The sequence below is a fragment of the Protomyctophum parallelum genome (assembly GCF_964188405.1).
Source record: "Protomyctophum parallelum genome assembly, chromosome: 15".
Lineage (NCBI taxonomy): Eukaryota > Metazoa > Chordata > Actinopteri > Myctophiformes > Myctophidae > Protomyctophum > Protomyctophum parallelum.
In genome coordinates, this window is record NC_139710.1 from 5,524,732 (window position 1) to 5,545,432 (window position 20,701).

General features: G+C 43.4%; 1 protein-coding gene across 2 annotated transcripts in view; it reads left to right on the forward strand.

Annotated features, from left to right (window-relative positions):
- The window catches only part of LOC310871587 (histone-lysine N-methyltransferase SETDB1-A-like), a 29,859-nt gene extending 10,909 nt beyond the window's left edge, over positions 1–18,950 (forward strand). Inside the window, exons 9-20 of one of the 2 annotated variants that reach the window (XR_014570313.1) lie at positions 1,115–1,305; positions 2,489–2,615; positions 4,714–4,828; positions 11,027–11,219; positions 13,324–13,676; positions 13,864–13,980; positions 15,190–15,359; positions 15,847–15,978; positions 16,615–16,814; positions 16,954–17,042; positions 17,403–17,851; positions 18,916–18,950. Coding sequence is in view for 1 of the 2 variants with exons in the window: in XM_083783196.1 (XP_083639322.1) it covers positions 1,115–1,305; positions 2,489–2,615; positions 4,714–4,828; positions 11,027–11,219; positions 13,324–13,676; positions 13,864–13,980; positions 15,190–15,359; positions 15,847–15,978; positions 16,615–16,814; positions 16,954–17,042; positions 17,403–17,520 (1,805 nt within the window). In the remaining variant the exon portion in view is untranslated. Of the gene's footprint in view, positions 1–1,114; positions 1,306–2,488; positions 2,616–4,713; positions 4,829–11,026; positions 11,220–13,323; positions 13,677–13,863; positions 13,981–15,189; positions 15,360–15,846; positions 15,979–16,614; positions 16,815–16,953; positions 17,043–17,402; positions 18,174–18,915 lie in introns of those variants that run through there. The other variant, XM_083783196.1, reaches the window with a different exon arrangement.
- Positions 18,951–20,701: the final 1,751 nt, after the last annotated feature.

Here is a 20,701-nt window from a genome sequence, read left to right on the forward strand (position 1 = left end):
ATACTTTTTTTTTCATCACATATCAATGATTTATTTTTCTTTGAAAATAAAGAAACTTGAACCATACTTCATAATACTAGGTGTTTACATGCATAAAGTAGATAGGTAGCAAATAGTTACACCTAATAATTAGACATTTCAAACGTTCCTTCACAGAGATATTGAGATTCCACCGTTTACAGAATAATTATACTGTATAACATATTTTAATTCAATTTATATACCTTTTTTTCCATCACATATCAATGATTTATTTTTCTTTAAAAAACTAAAAAGGGATCCAGAATATATCTACATCGATAAAACTGTATTTCTTATATAGATAGAAACTTGAACCATACTTAATAATACTAGGTGTTTATATGCATAAAGTAGGTAGGTAACAAATAGTTACACCTACAACGGTCAAAAGTACTTGCGCGCTCTGCTTGCGCACTAGTTGGCCATTTATGGCCTACTAGTGTGCAACAAGCAAGTATGCACTCGACATAGTGCAGTTCTAGTTAATACTAGGGCGATGCACTGTAATAAACAGGGAAAACTAAGAAAGCTAAAATGTGGTTTCTCAGAGTGGTAACGAATATCATTATTAGTGATATGTACTAGTAATTTATCATTACTTATTTCAGTAACAAATTAGAAGGAGCCTGACATTTATAATTAATCACATTACTGGGGTTTGAAATAATATCATTATAGCAAGACCCTACTAACAACGTGGTACTGCCAAACACTAACTAAAATATCTTAAATGGAATAAGAAATTGTATGTTCCTGTTAACCCATTCTGACCGGGCACCCATTTTGGTGTTGGCATCATGTTGTGCTTTAGCTATTGAAAAATAGCAGATCTACAAGCACGCATATCGTATATGTATATATACATATCGCGCCACCGAGTGGCGCGATACGAGCTTGTAGGTCTGCTATTTTTTGAAAAATCGAAGAACGACTGACATTTTTAGAATCTGATCTCAGGTCAGAATGGGTTCATCAGACCAGTGTGTGTCCGGCGGAAACCTCGTATGAATCTGATCTCAGGTCAGAATGGGTTAAGTCATAATAGGGAAAACAAAATCAAACCTTGTAATTTGTCTTTGTCTGTGTGTGACAGTGAAGGACGTGTGCGAGGATCTTACTGATGAGACTCACAGGAAATTTATCAGGGACTATCTCCAGGTGTATCCAAACTCCTCGTTGGCTGTGTACAGAGTTCACCAGGCCCTGAATGTGGACTTCCAAGGAGTCCAGAAGAAGTGTACTGTGGAGCAGGTTGACTGCCAGTTGATACAGGTGGCTTACGAGGTGAGGTGCTTTCAACATGGTCCTGTAAATCATGATTATTATTAACCCATTCTGACCGGGCACCCATTTTGGTGTCAGCATCATGTTATGCTTTAGCTATTGAAAAATAGCAGATCTACAAGCTCATATCGCGCCACCGAGTGGCGCGATACGAGCTTGTAGGTCTGCTATTTTTTTTGAAAAATCGAAGAGCGACTGACATTTTTTAGAATCTGATCTCAGGTCAGAATGGGTTCATCAGACCAGTGTGTGTCCGGCGGAAACCTCGTATGAATCTGATCTCAGGTCAGAATGGGTTATTAGCCCAGGCGGTGGCGTAACCGTCTGGGCACCCGACTGGTAATCCAGTCGCAGTGTGCCGCGGGTTCGACTCCCGAGCCCGACACGGCCTTTACTGCATGTCTTCCCCCATCTCTCTCCCGTTTCCTGTCAGCCTACTGATGTCTGTCCCTTCAAAAACTAATAAAAGGCGTAAGCCGCAAAAAAAAAAAAAAAAAAAAAAAAAAAAAGAATGGGTTATTATACATTTGTTCCCCTTACAAAAACGAAACAAAAATCTGCCCTTTAGAGAGTATAATATTGTAGTCAGTCGATCTTTGCAGATATCAATCTAATTCCAAAGGAATAGCATACTCGGGGCATTCTAGAAGTCAAATTGGGTGCAGATTATTGACAATATACGCAATGAAATGAGAGTGCTGATATTTCTTTCATTAAATAACGATAAAGCTAGACTAGAGTAAAAACAAAGATTAGCTACACAGGAATAATATTCTGTTTCTGCTCAATGGTTTTTTTTTTTGTAAGATTTAGCCATACTCGTAAATGATCTTTGAAACAACTGTTTCTTTTTTTTTTTTTTAGATATTTTTTTGCGGCTTACGCCTTTTTATTGATTTTTTTTTAAGGGATAGACAGTAGGCTGACAGGAAACGGGAGAGAGATGGGGGGATGACATGCGGTAAAGGCCGTGTCGGGTCCGGGAGTCGAACCCGCGGCACACCGCGACTGGATCACCAGTCCGGTGCCCAGACCGTTACGCTACGGCCTGGGCCGAAACAACTGTTTCTAAGATCAACTGTGTTGTCAATAAATATACCTGGTTACATACATTTGTAATTCGTGTCATGTACACAGAATGTGTCAGAACATGAGATAATGGTGGTCTGCATGTCATCCTCAGGATGATGAGCAGAAGGAGTGGATATACCTGGGCTCCATACGGCTCGAATACATCTACAATTTGAAGAAACGGAATGAGAAAGGAATGGAGCCACGCAAGGACAACCAACCCTCCATCCCCCCGCCGAGTTAGTATTTGTCCAGTGATGTAATAACAAGAAATGTGATATTTGTCAGGTGAAAGAAGCTCTGTCAGGTGCTACGATGCGTATGTCCGGGGCCAGCATATGATATGACATAGGAGCAATGTTTGGAACTATAGCCCATAGGCACCCGCTTTGCGGCGAGATCAAAGCGTGTCGCCACTTACTAGATTACTCTGGTCCCGACTAGCAGCCAAAGTCGTAATTAATTCTTTCTTTGCCGGCTAGCAGTTAGCATTTATGAAGTTCCCAGTGCCACCATCCGCGTTCACTTTAAGAGAAGGAGTTTAGGCTCTATATTCTGATAGTAATCATCGCTATAGTGTGTATTCTGTAAAATAGGTTTCCCTGTGTCCCTGTCTCTCCAGCTGTGTAGTAAACAGAACATGCATTTCACCAATTTTATCCAATCAGGAGGAAGAACACTTACAGGATACAGTATAATTGCAAAGCATTTGCCTTCAATGAGCGCATAACATAAGTCCCGGAAAAGATGCGCTGTGATTGGCCAGTAGTCACTTGAGTGACAGCGAGAGACATGGAGGAGTCGCATGAGTGACGTCACTTGGGCACCGACAAGCGTGCCTTCAGCAAATGCCTTCAGCAAATGCCTTCAGCACTTCTGAATAAGAAAGCTGCAGAGAACTGTTGCTTTGTGTTCACTCTTTAATGTTTTCTGTTAGTAATCCCCCCTGGCTCTGATGTTGTATTAATAACTTTGTTGTTTGTCTTGTCTTGTTTTGTATTGTCATGACTGTAGATTTGTTAAAAAAGAAAAGAGGGAAAAAAAAATGAAATGCAGCGGCCAGTGAGGCATCTATTTTTTATAATATCTGTTAGAGAAGGAAAGGAAATGGTCACGTGACTGGGCTGTGCCATGACACTTGCATGGGAGCCAAAACTCACACCGGAAGTCCAATGAATACATTGCAGTGAATGGAGCTGGCTGGATTAGCTCATAAACATTATTTTATGAACAATTGTCATATAATCGGTTCAGGAATATAAAAGAAGACATATCACAGGTTGTTTTCTAATAACTTGCTTTTCGATGTGCACTGCACAGTATATAATTTAATTTGAGGATCTAAACCGTGTTTGTCTCGGAGGTATCGTGAGATTTGGCTGCCAGACAGGAAACTGTGGGAAGTCTCACGATACTTGGTACGTTCAGAAAGCAGACAACACAGCAGACAATAATGTGTCTTCTGTTATTTTCCAGAAACGTTTACTTTAAAAGAGGTCTCAGTCATTCAGAAATAGTGATTGTTCATGAGCTGGTCACTGAGCTCTCATTGACTCCAGTGCATTCTGCCAAACTTCCGGGTATAGTTTGGCTCCCATGAAAGCATCTATGAAAGTGTCACGTGACCATGTCCTTTCCTTCTCTAAGCTTCCTTGGGCAACCAGGAAGTGCAGCCGCCACCACACTACAGTGTGGCTTCACTCTAGGCTGCGGGGGATACACAAAGGAGTTGTTTTGGTCCGTGTGATGTTTAGATCATGGAATTATAACCTCCCAAACACCAGATTTTGTCTCATTGTGAGCAGAATTTTTTTTATTAAGTGTGCGTGCACGTCGGATCCGTATGTAGGCTGTCTAACATGCAAGTAATAATAATAATTTAAAAAAATGATTTTTATTTATTTATTATGGATTAATACCAATTAATGAAATCTTGTTTTGGCACAGTCTGTTACAATAGCTATTCACAAGATTATCTCGTTTCAGCACAGTTATGTTAATACATTACATAGTCTATATAAAACCGCTCTGTGTGATGTTCCATAGCTGAGGGTTTAACCCGGGACAGCCCCTAATATGCCTAACTTTAACCTCACAGAAACTATGCCTAACTTGTACCTCACAGAAACTGCCTAAACCTAACTTTAACCTCAAACTATGCCTAAACCTATCTTTTACCTCACAGAAACTATGCCTAAACCTAACCATAACCCTAAAACCATACCCATCCAAAAAGAGGGAGAACTCAATTGTACAGTTACTTTGTTGCAAAGTAAACTTCGATGTGTGTGGAAAGGTTGGGTAATGAGAACTTCTTTGTCTCTTTCCAACCGTCAGTGACGGCAACACAGACCATCCATCCAAGCAAGCCAGGTCAGACCAGACCTGCTACCATACCAGTATCGGCAGCGAGCACCAACACCAGCACTAGCACCCACACCAGTGCTAAAAGGCAAGCACTTGTGTTCTAAACATTTCTTGAATGACAAATTAATGATTTGAGGCTGAATGTAGAATGTTGATCAGAAGAAAAGTATTGCACAGGACATACATGGTGGACACAGTACTCACTCTGTCTGTCTGTCTCTGTCAATCTCTCTTTGCTAACTTTTTATTATTTTGTTGTGTACTTCATAACATGTATAACACGGCTCTGTGCAGGCCAGACAATTGTCTCAGGCAGGCTGCACCTGGGCCCATTATTGAGTCTGAAATATGTGTACAGTATAATTGCGACTGCAGGTCAGTGACTGACATTATCCCCATACATGGATAATGTCAGTCAGTCATTATCCCTATACTTGGGAATGCCCCCAAATAAGCCCATGCAGGTCTCTTCCTCTTCGATGTCTCCCTTTTGACTGATACCTGTCCATTCAAACTTTGGGGCTTGCCCCAAAGTTTGAAAGCCCCGGGAAAAGCCCAGGCCAAGGGCCCCCCCCCCATTCATCCCAACGAAGGAATGGATGAAACTCTCAAAGGAGGAGCAGGACGAGCTCCGCGCCCAGCTCTGAAAGCCCTCCCCCAACCAGAGTGAACGCGATGATCTCAGTGGATTCGGCAGCCCGGCCCCTGCCTGTGGCCTTGGCGACCAACACCACTGAGAATGGGCTGACACAGGGGCTATCATCACGCTGCACGCCGACATGCCTGCAAAAGGGACGTGCATGATTCAGCTAGCCAATGGCTCGCAAGCCCTGATGCCTACCGCCGATAAGTACGGCATTGAGGGAATTGGTCCCGATACCGGACTTCACTGGCGATTGGGCTCAGTTGTTCTGACGGCTCATCGCGACCTCGAAAGGCGGGTCCCGACTGTGCCAATGGAGGTCATGCCTTCGCTGAACATGGGAGGAATATCGCTCGAATGTAGGAACAGGAAGAGCAAACACCCGTGCCTCTGTCTGTCACTCTGTCTTACAAGTTTTCGTGGCAGAGATGAAGTAAACTGCTGAAGAACGAATCCTATGTGGGGCCTTCAGGACAGGTTCCTGAATGCCCAAGAGACCGGGATCTGTGTTATCACAGACTTCCCCACTCTCCAGACGGCCTCGAAAGGGACGATCAAGGGGTCCCGGACTCCCGGGTCTCGGTCCTGGACGGAAGGCGGAACCCTTAATGTCCCGGAGGAGGCCCTGGTAGTGATTTTAGGCCTAGCGAGAACCCTAGCATACTCCCAAACGCGGGTGCACTGGGAATATTCAACCCCTACCCTGAAAGTCCGGGAAGGTGGTCTGCTCGGATACCTAACAATCATAGGTTCCCTACCATGTATCAGAGATCCATTGGGAGCAGTGGAAGTTATTCCAAAATGCAGAGAACTGAAGTTGACTGTCTGTCAAGCCATCGATCCTAAGCTCTGTAATTCACACCTCACATGGTCTGAGCTTACAGCACCAAGGAACGAAGCTGCTGTGGTAAAAGCCATTGGTGTTGACGCGTTACGTGGCGAGGTCGTCCAAACGTTAAAGACCGCACGGGGACCCGAGCCACGCACACCTGCCTGACAGTGATTGCACGCTTCCGCTACGTAGGGGATCCCCAGTGGGAACCTCGGGAGGAAGTGTCCCAAGTGTAATTCCAAGGACGTAAACCCGCGAGACCTGGGTGAGGCTATAGAAGGTACCTTTGAGAGATCTATAACACTGTGACCTCAGTGTCGCAGACCACCTGGCATACGCTACGTGGATGGATCAAAGGGGTCCTCCCTATAGTGATAACGGTGGGCCTCGTTATTTCCGCGCTTCATGTGATAGGGTTGGTGCACCTGGCAGGCAAAGCTGGGAAAGCGACTGGCTTTGTCCTATTCAGCATTGTCCGGTGCAAAAAGGACGAGACCTACATGCTGTAAAATGCTTTAAGAGGCCTCCTGTAGGCATAGTTTAGACACTCGCGAAGACCGATAGACCGAAGTACACGGCTCTATCAGCGAATGCTCCATCTAACCGTCAACACAGGTTATTTTCCCAGATGCTGGATGGAGATGCTCCTTGAGATAGATTTGACCGGGCCTATGACCCCGGACGAACCTATGCAGAACGACCTATCCTCTCTTCTGGATGACGACACGAGCCGGAGGCAAACACTCGCGAATGGCTACCCTCCCGGAGCGTGGCCATGGATGCTCTCCCCTGCCTCCTCCTGCCCCCGTGCCGCCGACCTCCTGCCACACCACCACAACCGGCTGACCAGCCTGTCCGAGTGGCTCCCACGCCTGCGCCTACCTGCGCAAGCGCAGCGAGAACCGTAGTTTGAGTCCTCCTGGATCCCCAGCAGAAAGACTTCCTGTGCTGTCGACAGCAGCGCCCCAGGTCGCCCTGCTTGATCGTGACGGGCACCGGATATCCCACGTCAGACTCGCCGATCCCTACACCTGGGACAGCATTGTCAGTTATAACCCAGGCGTGAGACCTATGAAGACCCCATTTAATCCAATGGGCTGGCTTGCGAAGATGAACTTAGAGGAGTGCTCCGTGCTCAAGGCTCGGGTTAGCAATCGTCTGGAAGAAGGTGACAACTGGGGTCTGGGGGTCTATGTTTGACACCCAGGTCAGCATATTATGGCAAGTCAACAGAGTCGCGACGACCCAGTGCCCCGAGTACAGAGAGTGCCAGGGCATGGTATGGGCTTGTGTAGCCGGGGCTACGGGCCAAGCTGGGTTGATGAGTGACCTCGCCATTCTGGGGCCCTACCGCGAACCCAGAGCCATGCAGTACCGCCAGGGCCTTGACACCCACAGGAAGGGCCCCGAGAGTACCAGAGGCTTCAGAGGTCAGAGGGGGTGTATGGTATCGTCCTGCAGCAGAGGCCTACCCCCCCTCTGCAACCACCAGCCCAGCCCAGTATACTATAATCCTGGGCCAGCCCACGGGTCATATCCAAGCGCCCACGGCCGCCCCCTAAGTGACAATGGACGAGATGCTTAAATGATGTGACAGGTTATATATATAGTGCTGACCATTAATATGATTTAAATTAAAGTTCCCCATTTGTTACAACTGTATTGAATAACTTGTTACATAATGTAACAATGTTATATTGCATATGTTAGGCCTAAAAAAAAAAAACGTTGTTTTCCGGTTGCCGACCGACTCTATTAAATATGCGCGACCCATATTATTTTATTGGCATTTGGTGAAAAAAAAAAAGAAGCTCAGAATACGACCGAGTCAAGACCAAAAAGGTCTTTGATCATTAAAATTCTCTTTGATGAGACCATCGGGACACGCGACCTCATCCTACGTTATAAAAAATAAAATCCACGTAGGAATAGTTGTAGAACCACTATCGTTTGTAACAACACTGTCAACACAGCGTGCTGTGCGCCGCCATGTTGCTCAGCTCTGACCGTGGAGCGGAGCGCAGCCTCTAGACTAGAGCTGTTTAGAGACAGAGTGTGACGACAATGGACTGATCAATGACGCATGCAGCCCCACGAATAAGCAGTGAACGGAGATGTCGTGACTCTCAACTAAACCGTGCTGCCTCCGACAGAAATATTTAGGGGAACATGTTTTAACGTGACATGCAGACCCGGTTCAATGGGAAACACAAACACACATTGAATAACACACGCTGATATTGTTGTTTCTGTTGCGTGTGTGTTGTGGTGCCACTGCCACCGCACATTAAAATGCCACCAAAACAATTGCCAAAGCCAACCGCAGGGCAGCAGAAAATATCAGCAACCCTATTTTCTAAACCTGCTGCCTCTACTCCAGGTATGTCACTGTGTAATGAAAACAATGTAAAGTTTTATTAACCATTAAAACTGCCACAGTTATTTCACATAGCCAAAATATGAAATATGTAGAAGCCTATATCCATCATTGCCGTAGGATTTTTTTTTTTTATCCTTGCTACCCATCCTTCCCATGAAAAAAAATAAAAAATAAATAAGTTCCTTGATACCCATCCTTCCCACGAAAATAAAATAAAATAAAATAAAATAAATTCCTTGCTACCCATCCTTACCACGAAAAAAAATAGGCCTTATATATAGACCGAGACGCATGCACGCGCGGCCTCGCTCGTGCACTCGTCTCTAGACGTAATGTTGGGATATACCTCCCTTGTCCCATTCTGACCTGAGATCAGATTCATACGAGGTTTCCACTGGACACACATTGGTCTGATGATGTTTTGATATATACGCCTGTCTTATCGGCGAAGACCAGAGATGCGATTTTTGACTGAAAGGAGAACTTTTCTCTCCATCTCTCTTGCTCGTTAGAACACTGATCCTTTGTGTGCTATCTTGTAGACTGCCTATCTGTTCTGTTTCTCTCACTGTGCATTTTTTCTGAAATAAATCCTCATCTTTTTATATCGTCTTCCTTTATGCTATTTTGAGCCATTCCTGTGCAGATCTATATAGTTATACATTTTGATCACTTTTCCAGATCTCAAATTTGAAGGTGAGCGAATAAAAAAGTGAGTTGTATCCCCCTCTCTCCATGAGCGGGCAAAGTCAGTGAGAAAGAGGCCCACGTAATAAGTGTACAAGTCAAAGGCTGTGAATAAATCGCCCAGACTGCCGCTGCTGTCAGAAAGCCGTTTGTGAGAAAGTTGCCTGCTTTTCTCGTTTAACCCTTCGACTCCCGGGCCTCACGAGGGTCCTGGATGAACGGTCAGACAAGACAGAATCGCATGGTACCAACGTCCACACAGCCTACAGACAACAGATCTTACACACAGTAAAAGAAACAAGTGTTCATATGTATGTCATCCGTCTGGTGTTTAGTAACACTATTGATGGCCCCTCTATATAGACTGAGCGGCCGTTAAGGGAGTGTAGACGAGAAGAAAAGGAGTATGTTAGTAGAAGCTTTAATTGGTGTGAGTGTCTCTGGGCTCTGAGTCAAGTGTTATAGTTTATTATTAGGCATGTTTAATAAACATGATATGCATACTTCATGTGACGTTCAGTAGAGGAATTCCATATTATACGAGTGTATAGCGTGGAATCTGAGAATTCTATATGTGTGTTGCCTTTCGCGAGATAGTGTGAGACAGTTATCTCGACTGTAGATTTCCACTACAGTAAGTCATTGCTGAGACAGATTAGAAGACGGGTAGAAAGCCCTAACGAATCGGGGGCCGTCACTTAGCAACTGATGGTGTACCGAGGTTAGGCGAAAGGGGGTCGAAGATCGATCCTAACGGTGAGTCAGTGCTCTCTCTTTTCAGTTTGGATCAAACCCAAATGACAGCGCACCTGCTTTAATATGTTTTTAATCGTCAAAGGCACAACATTAGTCCTGTGCTTATTCAGGGGTCATATTTAAACCGACGTCTACGGAGCATATGAATCATATGAGTACTTTTCTAGTTTTAATTTGACTCTGAAGCACGTCTCATTGTTTTTAGATTGATGTCATAATAAAACGGTGTCCACAAGTGTAACTGCACGGTTCACATCTCGAGAACGGTCCGACCATTGGACATCAAGCACATTGTGGTGCCTGATGTCAAGTCATTCGGTCACAGACCTGTCAAGTAGGCCGGTGCCCAAGGTCTAGCTATTGTTTATATTGCTATTGGTTGTAAATGGTATTGCTTAAAGGACCTATAACATAAAATTCGACTTTTTCAATTTCTTTTGTGTTTTTGGGGCTACCATATGTGTTTTCTATCCCCACAAATAACCAATTTTGAACAATCAGGCTTTCATATCATATGGGTGTTTTAATGGAAATTTCTCTCAGGAACAGCTCAACTGATTTTGGCCTCATCGTGATGTCATCAATGTCACCCTACTTATATAATTCCTCTCTTTTTCAGTCTTCAGTTCCAAATTTGCATGTCCACTTTGTTTACAATGTCCACCATTGTTGATATTCCAAGCTGGCATGGAATGGAAACAAGCCTGGGTTTATCTAGCATCAGTATTATAATGTCTCAAATATTAAATAATCTGCATATCAGCACCCCACCACCTCAGGACATTGTGGTACTGCAGCTAAAACTGCTTTCAAAGTCCAGAAAGAAATGACAAGGCCTGGTTATATCAGAGTGGTGATTGAGGCTCAAACCATTAGAAATAAGTTTTAGGGACATGGACAATATGATATTAAATATTAAAAGCAGTTTTGAAATGCATGTTATTTGCGCTTTAAATAACCCTCATATCTTCTATAAATATATTAGGAGTGAGCTGCCAGTCGCCATACCATCATCCAAGAAGAGGGTAAAATACAGCCCTCACAGGTGCAGCCCAGCCTGTTTGGACCGAATCAGGCCCAAAGATGGCGTGAAGCCACACCATGGCCGAAATCCACTTCTGGCTCCTCTGTTCTACGAGTTCCACCGCATGAAAGCTTGCAAGCGTAAGGCTGACGAGGTACTTGTGCATTTTATTTGAACGACAATTTCTTATTTTCCTTTATTTGCCGTCTTTCCTGAGTGTGTCCTTGTCTCTTTGCTCATTTGATGTTTTCCTGTCTATGTAGGGTAGGGGTCCCCAACCTTGGTCCACGTACCATTCGCTAGTATTCCGTGAAGCGAGTTTGCACGGAAATGCCATTTCTTTAATTTGCCTCAGTCTATTCAGAATGAACAACAATCGTTTAAAAAGCCGTCGACACATTGGGCGTTTTGGCACCACTTTAGCGCTACTTCAGCAGCCGTAGGACAACATTTGACTTAAAATACTATTCATTTTTGGCAGTGTTGTACCGTGCCCTTTTTTTCTTCTTTCTAATTATTTGTTCGGCCCAAAATTCTGTTCGTTTGTTATGATTTGTCACGATAAAAGTTGACTTTGTCTGAGGTGTTACATGAGGTTACATGTCTTTAAATAAATACTTTTTGAAATGTCTATGCGGAAAATGAATGGGGAATTATTTACTGGGTCCTCTATATGACAGGCAGGTTATAATGACCAGATAATTCACCTGAAAGGTGCATAATTGCTGTAGCGAAATTATTTACTACATGGAAGTGGCCCTTGGTGCAAAAATGGTTGGGGACTCCAATGGCAATGCAATGTGCATGTTAGCAGAAGATAAAGAATATGCTCTATACAGTATTGAGGAAAGTTATGTTGTGGTGCACTGCATTGGCAGTGCTGAAACAAAAGCGTTTGGTTTCTTTTACTCCTTCCTTCCTGTACCTTTGGGCAGCTTAACGACATAATTCGTAGCTAAAAGCAGTACTAGCTTTATCCATAATTGGGTAGCTTCACTACTTTCAGAATCATATAGCTTTTTTTAGGGGCACGGTGGCACAGTTGGTAGTGCTGTCGCCTCACAGCTAGAAGGTCCTGGGTTCGATTCCCGCTCGGGGCACTGTGGGTGCTGGCGGCGTGTTTCCTCCTCCGCGTCATCAGTGCCCATACCCGAAGGCGGGGTTGGCGAAAGGGCCTTTCTGTGTGGAGTTTGCATGTTCTCCTCGTGTCCCCTAGGGTAGGTACCCTCACAAAAACATGCAGTAATCCTGTCTCTAAACTGCCTCCCCCTGGCCAGCCGGGACGCCTGATGGAGGGGAAAGGAACTGGTTGGAATAACGTGTTCCTTCCACGCGCTACGTCCAACCAGGGAAACTCCCCCCTGTCAGGTGTAAAGGAGCAACTTGGACACTCAAGCATGAAGGAAGCATGAGTTAAGTCCGTTGCTCTCCCTAGGTTGGCGGAGGGTGTGTAGAGCCCAGGATCACATCACAGGATGATTGACAAATGGGGTGAAAAATGGGTTACAAAATCGTGGGTCAAAAAAAAAAAAGGAAAAAAAAAAAGAATCATATAGCTTTCAAGTAGTTTAGTTTATTTCTTCACTTGGGTAGCTTGACAAAAGTTACATGACTACATTTTCAGTAGCACATCAACAGAATGGAATTTGGTGCAGTTTGTCCATCACATTAACAGTTTCCGTGCCGGGAATGGATTACTCCAGGTTAATGTCGCTGCCGTATCGGACATACCCGCCTTTTGTTTTATGTGTTTAATCCGCCGTAATGTAATGAATCAAAAGAAAATCCGTCTTCGTCGCGGAGTATGAGACTGGATGCCTTCGCTGTGATGACGAAACCGGAAATCGTCACATGCTGTGGGCTGCTAGGGCTTCTGGGAAATTGAGGCCAATGGAAATGCATTGGGTGCAACGCCTCATTGAAACCAATCTTGTGTGCGTCTTCCGGGTGCACCAAGATGGTGGATGCTACACACAGATCATAACAAACCACGGGAGCTTTTTTTGATGGATTTTCGCGGATTAAAAGCCCAAATAATTCAGCGTATGCTCTAAAGGTAATACAACAATCTCGGCAGTGAAGGGGGGTTGATTAAAATGCGGGTTAATCGTAAAAAACAGTCAAACTGTTAAAGAGAATCCGCCATCCAATTGTGGCTTTTACGCATCACTGAATGTCACTCAGGCTCCCCTGCCTAAGCAAAAGGTTTTGATTTATGGATTGATTAATTGATGCTTTATTATTTGCTTCCCTCAAAGGAGTCACCTCACCTCTACTACAAGTCTCCTTGTGGCCTGAGTCTCAGCACCATGGCATTGGTGCAAGACTACCTTTACAAGACTCGTTGTGATTTCCTGTCTCTGGAGATGTTCTGCTTGGACCCTGACGTGTTTGTCTCCATCACCTGCAAGCCCTTGCCCTCCAAAGTATTCGTACTTGACATCTCTAAGGGCAAGGAGCGCAGACAGATCTCCTGTGTCAACGAGCTAAACACTGACCGAGCTATACTGCCCATGTACAGAAAGGAACCTGTGGCAACCGATGGCGTCTCTATCAACACCTCCCCTGATTTCCTGGTGGGCTGTGATTGTACGGATGGGTGCAGGGATAGGTGGGTGTGCCTACCAGGGAGCCCGAAAAGGGGGATATGTCAACATTTGTGCAACCACCAGAACTTGAACTATGACTATGATTTGATAATGATTGTGATTATCTAAGAATCTGGCCAATGCTAGTTTTGTCACTTCTGACTGAAGAAGCTGACTTCTGTCTATTTATACTTGTGTTTTGCTTTGCAGTGTTGCATGTTCCTGCATGCAACTGACTGTTCAGAGCACTGCCCTGAGCCATGCTGGACCCATGGATTCAAGTGCTGGTTATCATTACAAGAGATTGTACAGTCACATCGTTACCGGGTGAGTTTTTCATTATCTGAATTAAATTCATGATAAATCGTTCCCTTATGAACAAATCCCATATTCATATAATACTAGTATTTTCAACAGCCTATATTTGTGTAGGCATTTAGAGGAGCCAATTTTAATTCTCACCTCACTGTCATCACAAGATATCTGTTTAACCTTCATTGAGATGAGTATAGTACAGGGCTCGAAATTGCGACAGTTTTGGACCCAAATGCTCCTAAATTTTAATCTGAGGCTTCACCTAAAAAGATATTTGGGAGCACCTATTCGACTGCCAATAATTGCTGTGGTGTGACCAAAACAGCACATGAGTGAACAATCTAGAAGCTTACGCTATTAGTAGCGTAAGCTTCTAGATTGTTTACTCATTTGTTGGTTTCTTGGTTGCATTAGTTTTATTATGCATTTGTTTGATAAAACACTGCCATTCCATAATAACATTTATTATGTAATTGCTTTGATTCACATAAAGGTTTTATTTTAGTTACTACACTGTTTTACACATGTCAAGCTGTGTTTTCGAAATCATATTTTAATTTAGCTGATTTAATTTTTTTCTTGCGTCTCAATCACTTTATACCTTAGTGCTGTACAAATTATTACGTTTATTGGCCTGAGGCCTGCTATGGTAGGCCGCCTGCTATGGTACTCTAGGCCTCAGGCCTGTGTTTTCATATAGGCCTACATTTACCTTGCCGACATCACTTCACCTCTGAAAATGTATTTCATTATATTTGGACTGCTGGACGGCTGACAGTAGGCTCTCTTTTTTATTTATTTATGCTGAAGTAGGCCTAAACATGTTTGTTTCATTTCAAAGTTTTTATATTTAAATGAGATGAAGAAAGTCACCACCATAAAACACATTTATTTGCGAATGGTTTTACTACTGCCACATGTCGACAGGTGTGTGTAGGCTAAAGAGGCTTTAGGGAAACCGCGGTTTGTTTATGTATTCATGCAGGAGGCCTTACACATGTGCAATAAGGACGGGTATGTCTGTGCTCTAGTCTAGGTTGTCTATTTCTATGTTGTGTTTGACAGCGTTTCCCAAATAACACTGCCATGCAGCCAATTAGGCCGCACACAGGCTTCTGTTTGCGGCCTAGAGGGGTGTGTTCAAGCTACGTGCAACACAACATTTATTTGGGAAACACAGCCATTATTATTAATCGAAATGATTGACTTCCTTCTCCTCAGTGTGTACGAGTGTAACGCTCTGTGCCGCTGTCATCCTTCTACGTGCTCCAACCGAGTGGTGCAGACCGGCATCCTAGTGAGGTTGCAGGTTTTTAGGACGGAAAATCGAGGCTGGGGTGTCCGGGTTCTGGATGATGTGGCCATGGGCACCTTTATTTGCACCTTCAGTGGTAAGTCAGTCTGTCCCCTAAACGTCTTGGGTCGAATCAGAGAAGGGTTCAGGTGGTTTTGCAACCCCAACAACTTTAACTTTATCCCAAAACTGATAGTCGAATCATCATTAAAAGTTGCATATGGCACGTAACTAAGCAAATGCATAGAGTATATATTTTCCCAAATATAACTAACAAAACCAAGAAGAACATGCCATCCAACTACCAGAATCAGAATAGGGTCTACGTGGTGTCTGGTTGCTAGGTCCGAGCTTACCAGCACTCCACTTGCCTACACACTTTATTCAAGGTTCTAGGCTTATTTTCACTGTAAACCTTCCCGCAGTGGCTTCAACAAAATGGAACGTTGTCTCAGTGCAACATATCATTTAGTACAAGTGTACAGTCATTAATAATTTTCCATCATACTGGACAAGTTGGAATGTTACAGTTACGTCACTCAAGTACTCTCCTACACTTGCTCACCCACTTCCTCTCTCTCTAGGTAGAGTTCAGAGCAGTGGGAAGGCCAAGAGTTATAACACGGAATACTGTGTTAAGCTGAACCACATAGAAGCGGCTGAGGATCACAAGGAGGATTATGAGACCGATGCCTACTGTTCAGACAGTGAATCAGGTACAACTGACCCTTTCTTGGACTGGGAAAGCCATTTGTATTAGTTTTTATTGGGGCACATGATGGGCATTGTTTGTTTGTCCCTATTTTGCGACAAACATTTGTTGAAAACATCAGTGTTATGTTGTGACTCTCGGTAAAGAGAGTTGGTGTAGAGGGAAATACTGAAAGATTACCATTCGTCTAATTTCACAATTGCTCCTGCTGTTTTATGGTGGCTAAAAGGTATAGCCAGAGATAAATTAATGTGTGGTATTTTGTCTTACTCGGAGTAGAACTTATTAGTTATATTAGTTAGTTATTTTAATGTAATGAGACCTGTCTCGGTTCTTCTACCATAACCCATTCTGACCGGGCACCCATTTTGGTGTTGGCATCATGTTATGCTTTACCTATTGAAAAATAGCAGATCTACAAGCTCATATCGCGCCACCGAGTGGCGCGATACGAGCTTGTAGGTCTGCTATTTTTGAAAAATCGAAGAGCGACTGACATTTTTAGAATCTGATCTCAGGTCAGAATGGGTTCATCAGACCCAGTGTTTGTCCGGCGGAAACCTCGTATGAATCTGATCTCAGGTCAGAATGGGATAATTAGGATCAGAGACTCATGCTGATGTGTTTATATTTCCCATAGACCTCGAAAAGTCAGCCGGCCCTGCAAAGGGACCTCGCGTTGAAGTGCAATCTGGGGCTGACTCTACCGCGAGGGAGAAGGGACCAGACAAATCAACTACCTCTGTTACGACGGTTATGACCAGGCATTTGTTTGCTGGGGAGGACCAGTGCTACGTCATCGATGCTGGTGTGGAAGGCAACGTGGCACGCTATTTCAACGTGAGCCGATGATGCAGCCAGGATCACAAAGTGCTGTCAAAACAGCCACTTTTCCCCCTGTGCACAGAATTGAAATGAATATGACTAAGTATGACTACATGCTGAATGGCCGAGCATTTCCTCTCTCTCTCTCTTACAGCACAGCTGTAGCCCCAACATGTTCGTGCAGAATGTCTTTGTGGACACACATGACCTTAGGTTTCCCTGGATGGCTTTTTTCACCAACAAGTAAGTGTCTACCTGTCATTGTCTGAGGAGATTGTTTGAATGCCTTAATTAACACTCATACAGCGTAAGCATTGATTGTGATTGATATATATCTTATTTTTTTAAGATATATTGTTGGGGCTTTTTCTTGCCTTTATTGGATAGTGTATAGTATGGTGACAGGAAACGGGGAGAGAGATGGGTGGGTGACACGCTGCAAAGGTCGTCGGGATCGCGAGTCGAAACCCGCGACACACCGTCAGGCTGGCTTAGCAGCCTAGGTGCCTGTGCCCGGACCGCTACACTAGCCGCCTTATATTATGAACCTTTTATTCTTACTGGTTGACATGTGTCCCCCTCTCTCCTCATGTTTTGTCTCAGGCTCATCAAATCTGGTTCAGAGTTGACCTGGAACTACAGATCTACAGTGGGAGGTGTAGAGAACATCCCGAATGTCCAATGTCACTGTGGTTCTGAGAACTGTAGCGATACACTGTAGTTGGTGTAACAATTTACAATATTGAAAGCCACTAGATGCAAAGTTAAAGTTATATCGTCATTTGCTTATATGTGCTATCCTTTAAATACTGCAATCCATACAACTTTTTTATGGTAGAGTACAATTAACTAACAACAACTACTGTGGTTGATTTTGGTCTATCTGCTTTTACACTATACACTATTTTAGATCTGCCACTGGTTGACAAGAAGTATTGCATGGAACTCAAAATGCAATTTATCCCCAAAAAGCTTTCTCTATTAGCTCAGCAATAGAAATGTCAGCACTCACACAAGGGACCAGGTTTAATTTCCCAGGTAGGATATGAAAGGTACGGATTGCAGCTTTTAAGTGTGTGTGTGTGTGTGTGTGTGTGTGTGTGTCTGTCTGTCTGTGCGCACATGCGAAAACATATGTATATAGTTGCCAAAAAAGGACAATAAAATAAAAAACAGTGGTTCAGTTTTTGCATCTAGTGGATTCCAGTGTTTTTCATGTTTATATCTGAGGGGCTGTTTGGAAGCCCTATTCTCCGGAAATCATCCAGGGCGCATTGCGATTATGTGGCAATTCTTGGTCATCTACTGACCTGTGTACCCTCCCCAGTTTTTGTACCTGCTGATTATACTGAGCATTAAAAGACTGATGTTACTCTCATTTCCCTTTTAAAACAATTGTTCTTTAGAAAACATGGTTACTCAAGGTTCATTGGGGGGGTCCTTCGCATTAGTGTTATTTGTTCACCTACAATATATAAGAGCAAAGTAAGTGGCATAAGGGTAACCTAAATTATCAAGAAAATAGTACAAATCAATTAAGTATACAATACAGAGACGGACTACAACATTTAAATAGATGACATGTAGTGCTGCATAATTAACTGACTAAAGATCGAGATCTAGATTCAGACTCATGACAATCACATTTTGTGAAGAGTGCCCGGGCCGCTAGGCCGGCCCAGGCCTGAAGTACAGTACATTTGTTGGATTACCCAGAAGCACTGAGAAAACTGTTTCTTCGTCCTTTTTTTGTGGTCTCAAAAACATAAGTGAAACTTTGACAGGAAAAGACTCTCTCACCGTATAGAAACTAGAAGTAAAACTCCTTAGACTGAGACTTAGAAAAATATTTTTTTCTTTTATTTGATCATGCTCTTATGGTGCTCTGTGCTTGTGGTTTTCACAGACAAAGAACTTACTCTTAAAGAGCTCCAAAACAATACAGCTCAGGTGCTGAGAATTACTAATTGGTGACATCACCAGATTGTGGGCGTGGACATTACAGAAAGGATATACAAAATCACAGTTGTATAGGAAACAAGAATATTGCATAGGCCTACATCACATGTTGACAGACTTATACAATTACTTTTTGAATATAACTTTTTCCTTATAGGTAGCACTGGAGGGAGAGATCTTCATTCAAGCCACCTGGATTGACAGACTTTAAATAAAAAATCCATCTAGATTCAGTTTGGAGGAGTTTAGTGTCTAAATCACCCCCTCTTCTAGATTTCTTAATCGTAAGACAGATCTGCTATGGAGTGACCGGCTTCCATGAAATGTCTGGCGACAGGAGATTTGATGTCCTTGCGTCTGATGGCACTCATGTGTTCTATGATGCGTGTGCGGACTGCCCTAGATGTTTTGCCTACGTACTGTAGATTACATTTGCATGTGATCATGTAGACTACATTAGAGGAACTGCGATTCACAAATTGTCTGATAGTGTATTGTTTGTTAGTAACGGCACTTGTAAATGTGTTTGTTTTCTTGGAGTTTTTACAGGCCACGCTATGTAGACAAGGGTAGAAGCCGGTGACTCCATCCAACCGCCCCGTGTGTTGCTGGGGGGGGTATGTAGCAGTCTGCTTTCACCATATAGTCTCTGATGCTTTGAGATCTATAATGAGAGAAAAGAGGAGGGTCAGTGCACACTTTGGCACCTTCAGGGTCAGCTGACAAAACATGCCAGTGTTTCTCTATGATGCTACGTATATCATTGCTCAAAAGATTATAGGTAGTGCAGGCACATGAATGTTTCTTTTTAGTCTTTGCAACCTGGTTAGGATTATTCAATTTAGTTAAAGCAGAGTCAAGCCATATTTTGGGGTACCCTCTATCAACAAAGTTTCTGTACATGATGTCTCTCTTTTTCAAAATCTGACTGACTGTTACAGATTCGTTTCAGTCTAAGGAATTGAGAATATGGTAAACCTTTCTTCAAAGCAGGGGGGTGTGCACTGGTGGCATGTAAAAGACTATTCTTGTCTGTGGGTTTGGTGTACAGAGTGGTGGACAATTTACCATCCTGAAAAAGTACACGGGTGTCTAGAAATGGAATTTCATGTTTACTGAATTCCATATTGAATTTAATGGTAGGTGCCATTGTTCAGGTAGGACACAAAACCATGAAGCTCTTCCTCAGTACCTTGCCAGATAAGGATAATATCATCAATGTATCTCTATAACAACATATTGTGGGCAAAAGGATTGTTGTGCCACACTGAATTGTGTCCAAGGAAGCCCAAGGCAATGCCTGCATAATCTGGACTGAATACTGAGCCCATTGGTGCCCCCTGCAGTTGGAGATGATAGGAGTTCTCAAATAGAAAATAGTTTTTGTGTAAAATCATGGATGTCATTTCTACCAGAAAGTTGGTTGGAGGTGTCAATTCATCCCTTAAGTCTAAATAGAATCTTAATGACTCCGTGCCTAGATCATGGGGGATATTAGTGTATAGGGAGACCACATCAAGGGTAGCCAAAATAATATTGGCAGTGGAATTGAGAATATTTACCTCTGAAAGTTGTTGTATGAAGTCTCCTGTGTCTTAAATAAGAGGGCAATTTGGTTACAATGGGTCTCATGTGGCGATCAACAAACTGAGAGAGGGGCTCTGTGAGGCTGTCATTAGAAGCCACTATGGGTCTGCCTGGAGGGTGAGAAAGAGATTTGTGAATCTTTGGAACACAGTAAAATAGTCTTTGGTTAGAATTTTTACTCTGCCGGAGTTATACAACCCTCCAGCAATGAATCCTGGAGGAAGTTGTCTATTTCCTTCTTATAGGAAGTGTAGGATCTTTGTCTAATTTGACATAGTAAGAAGTGTTAGAAAGTTGAGACAAAGCTTCATGGACATAATCTGTTCTATTTAGTACACATAGGCCTCCACCTTTGT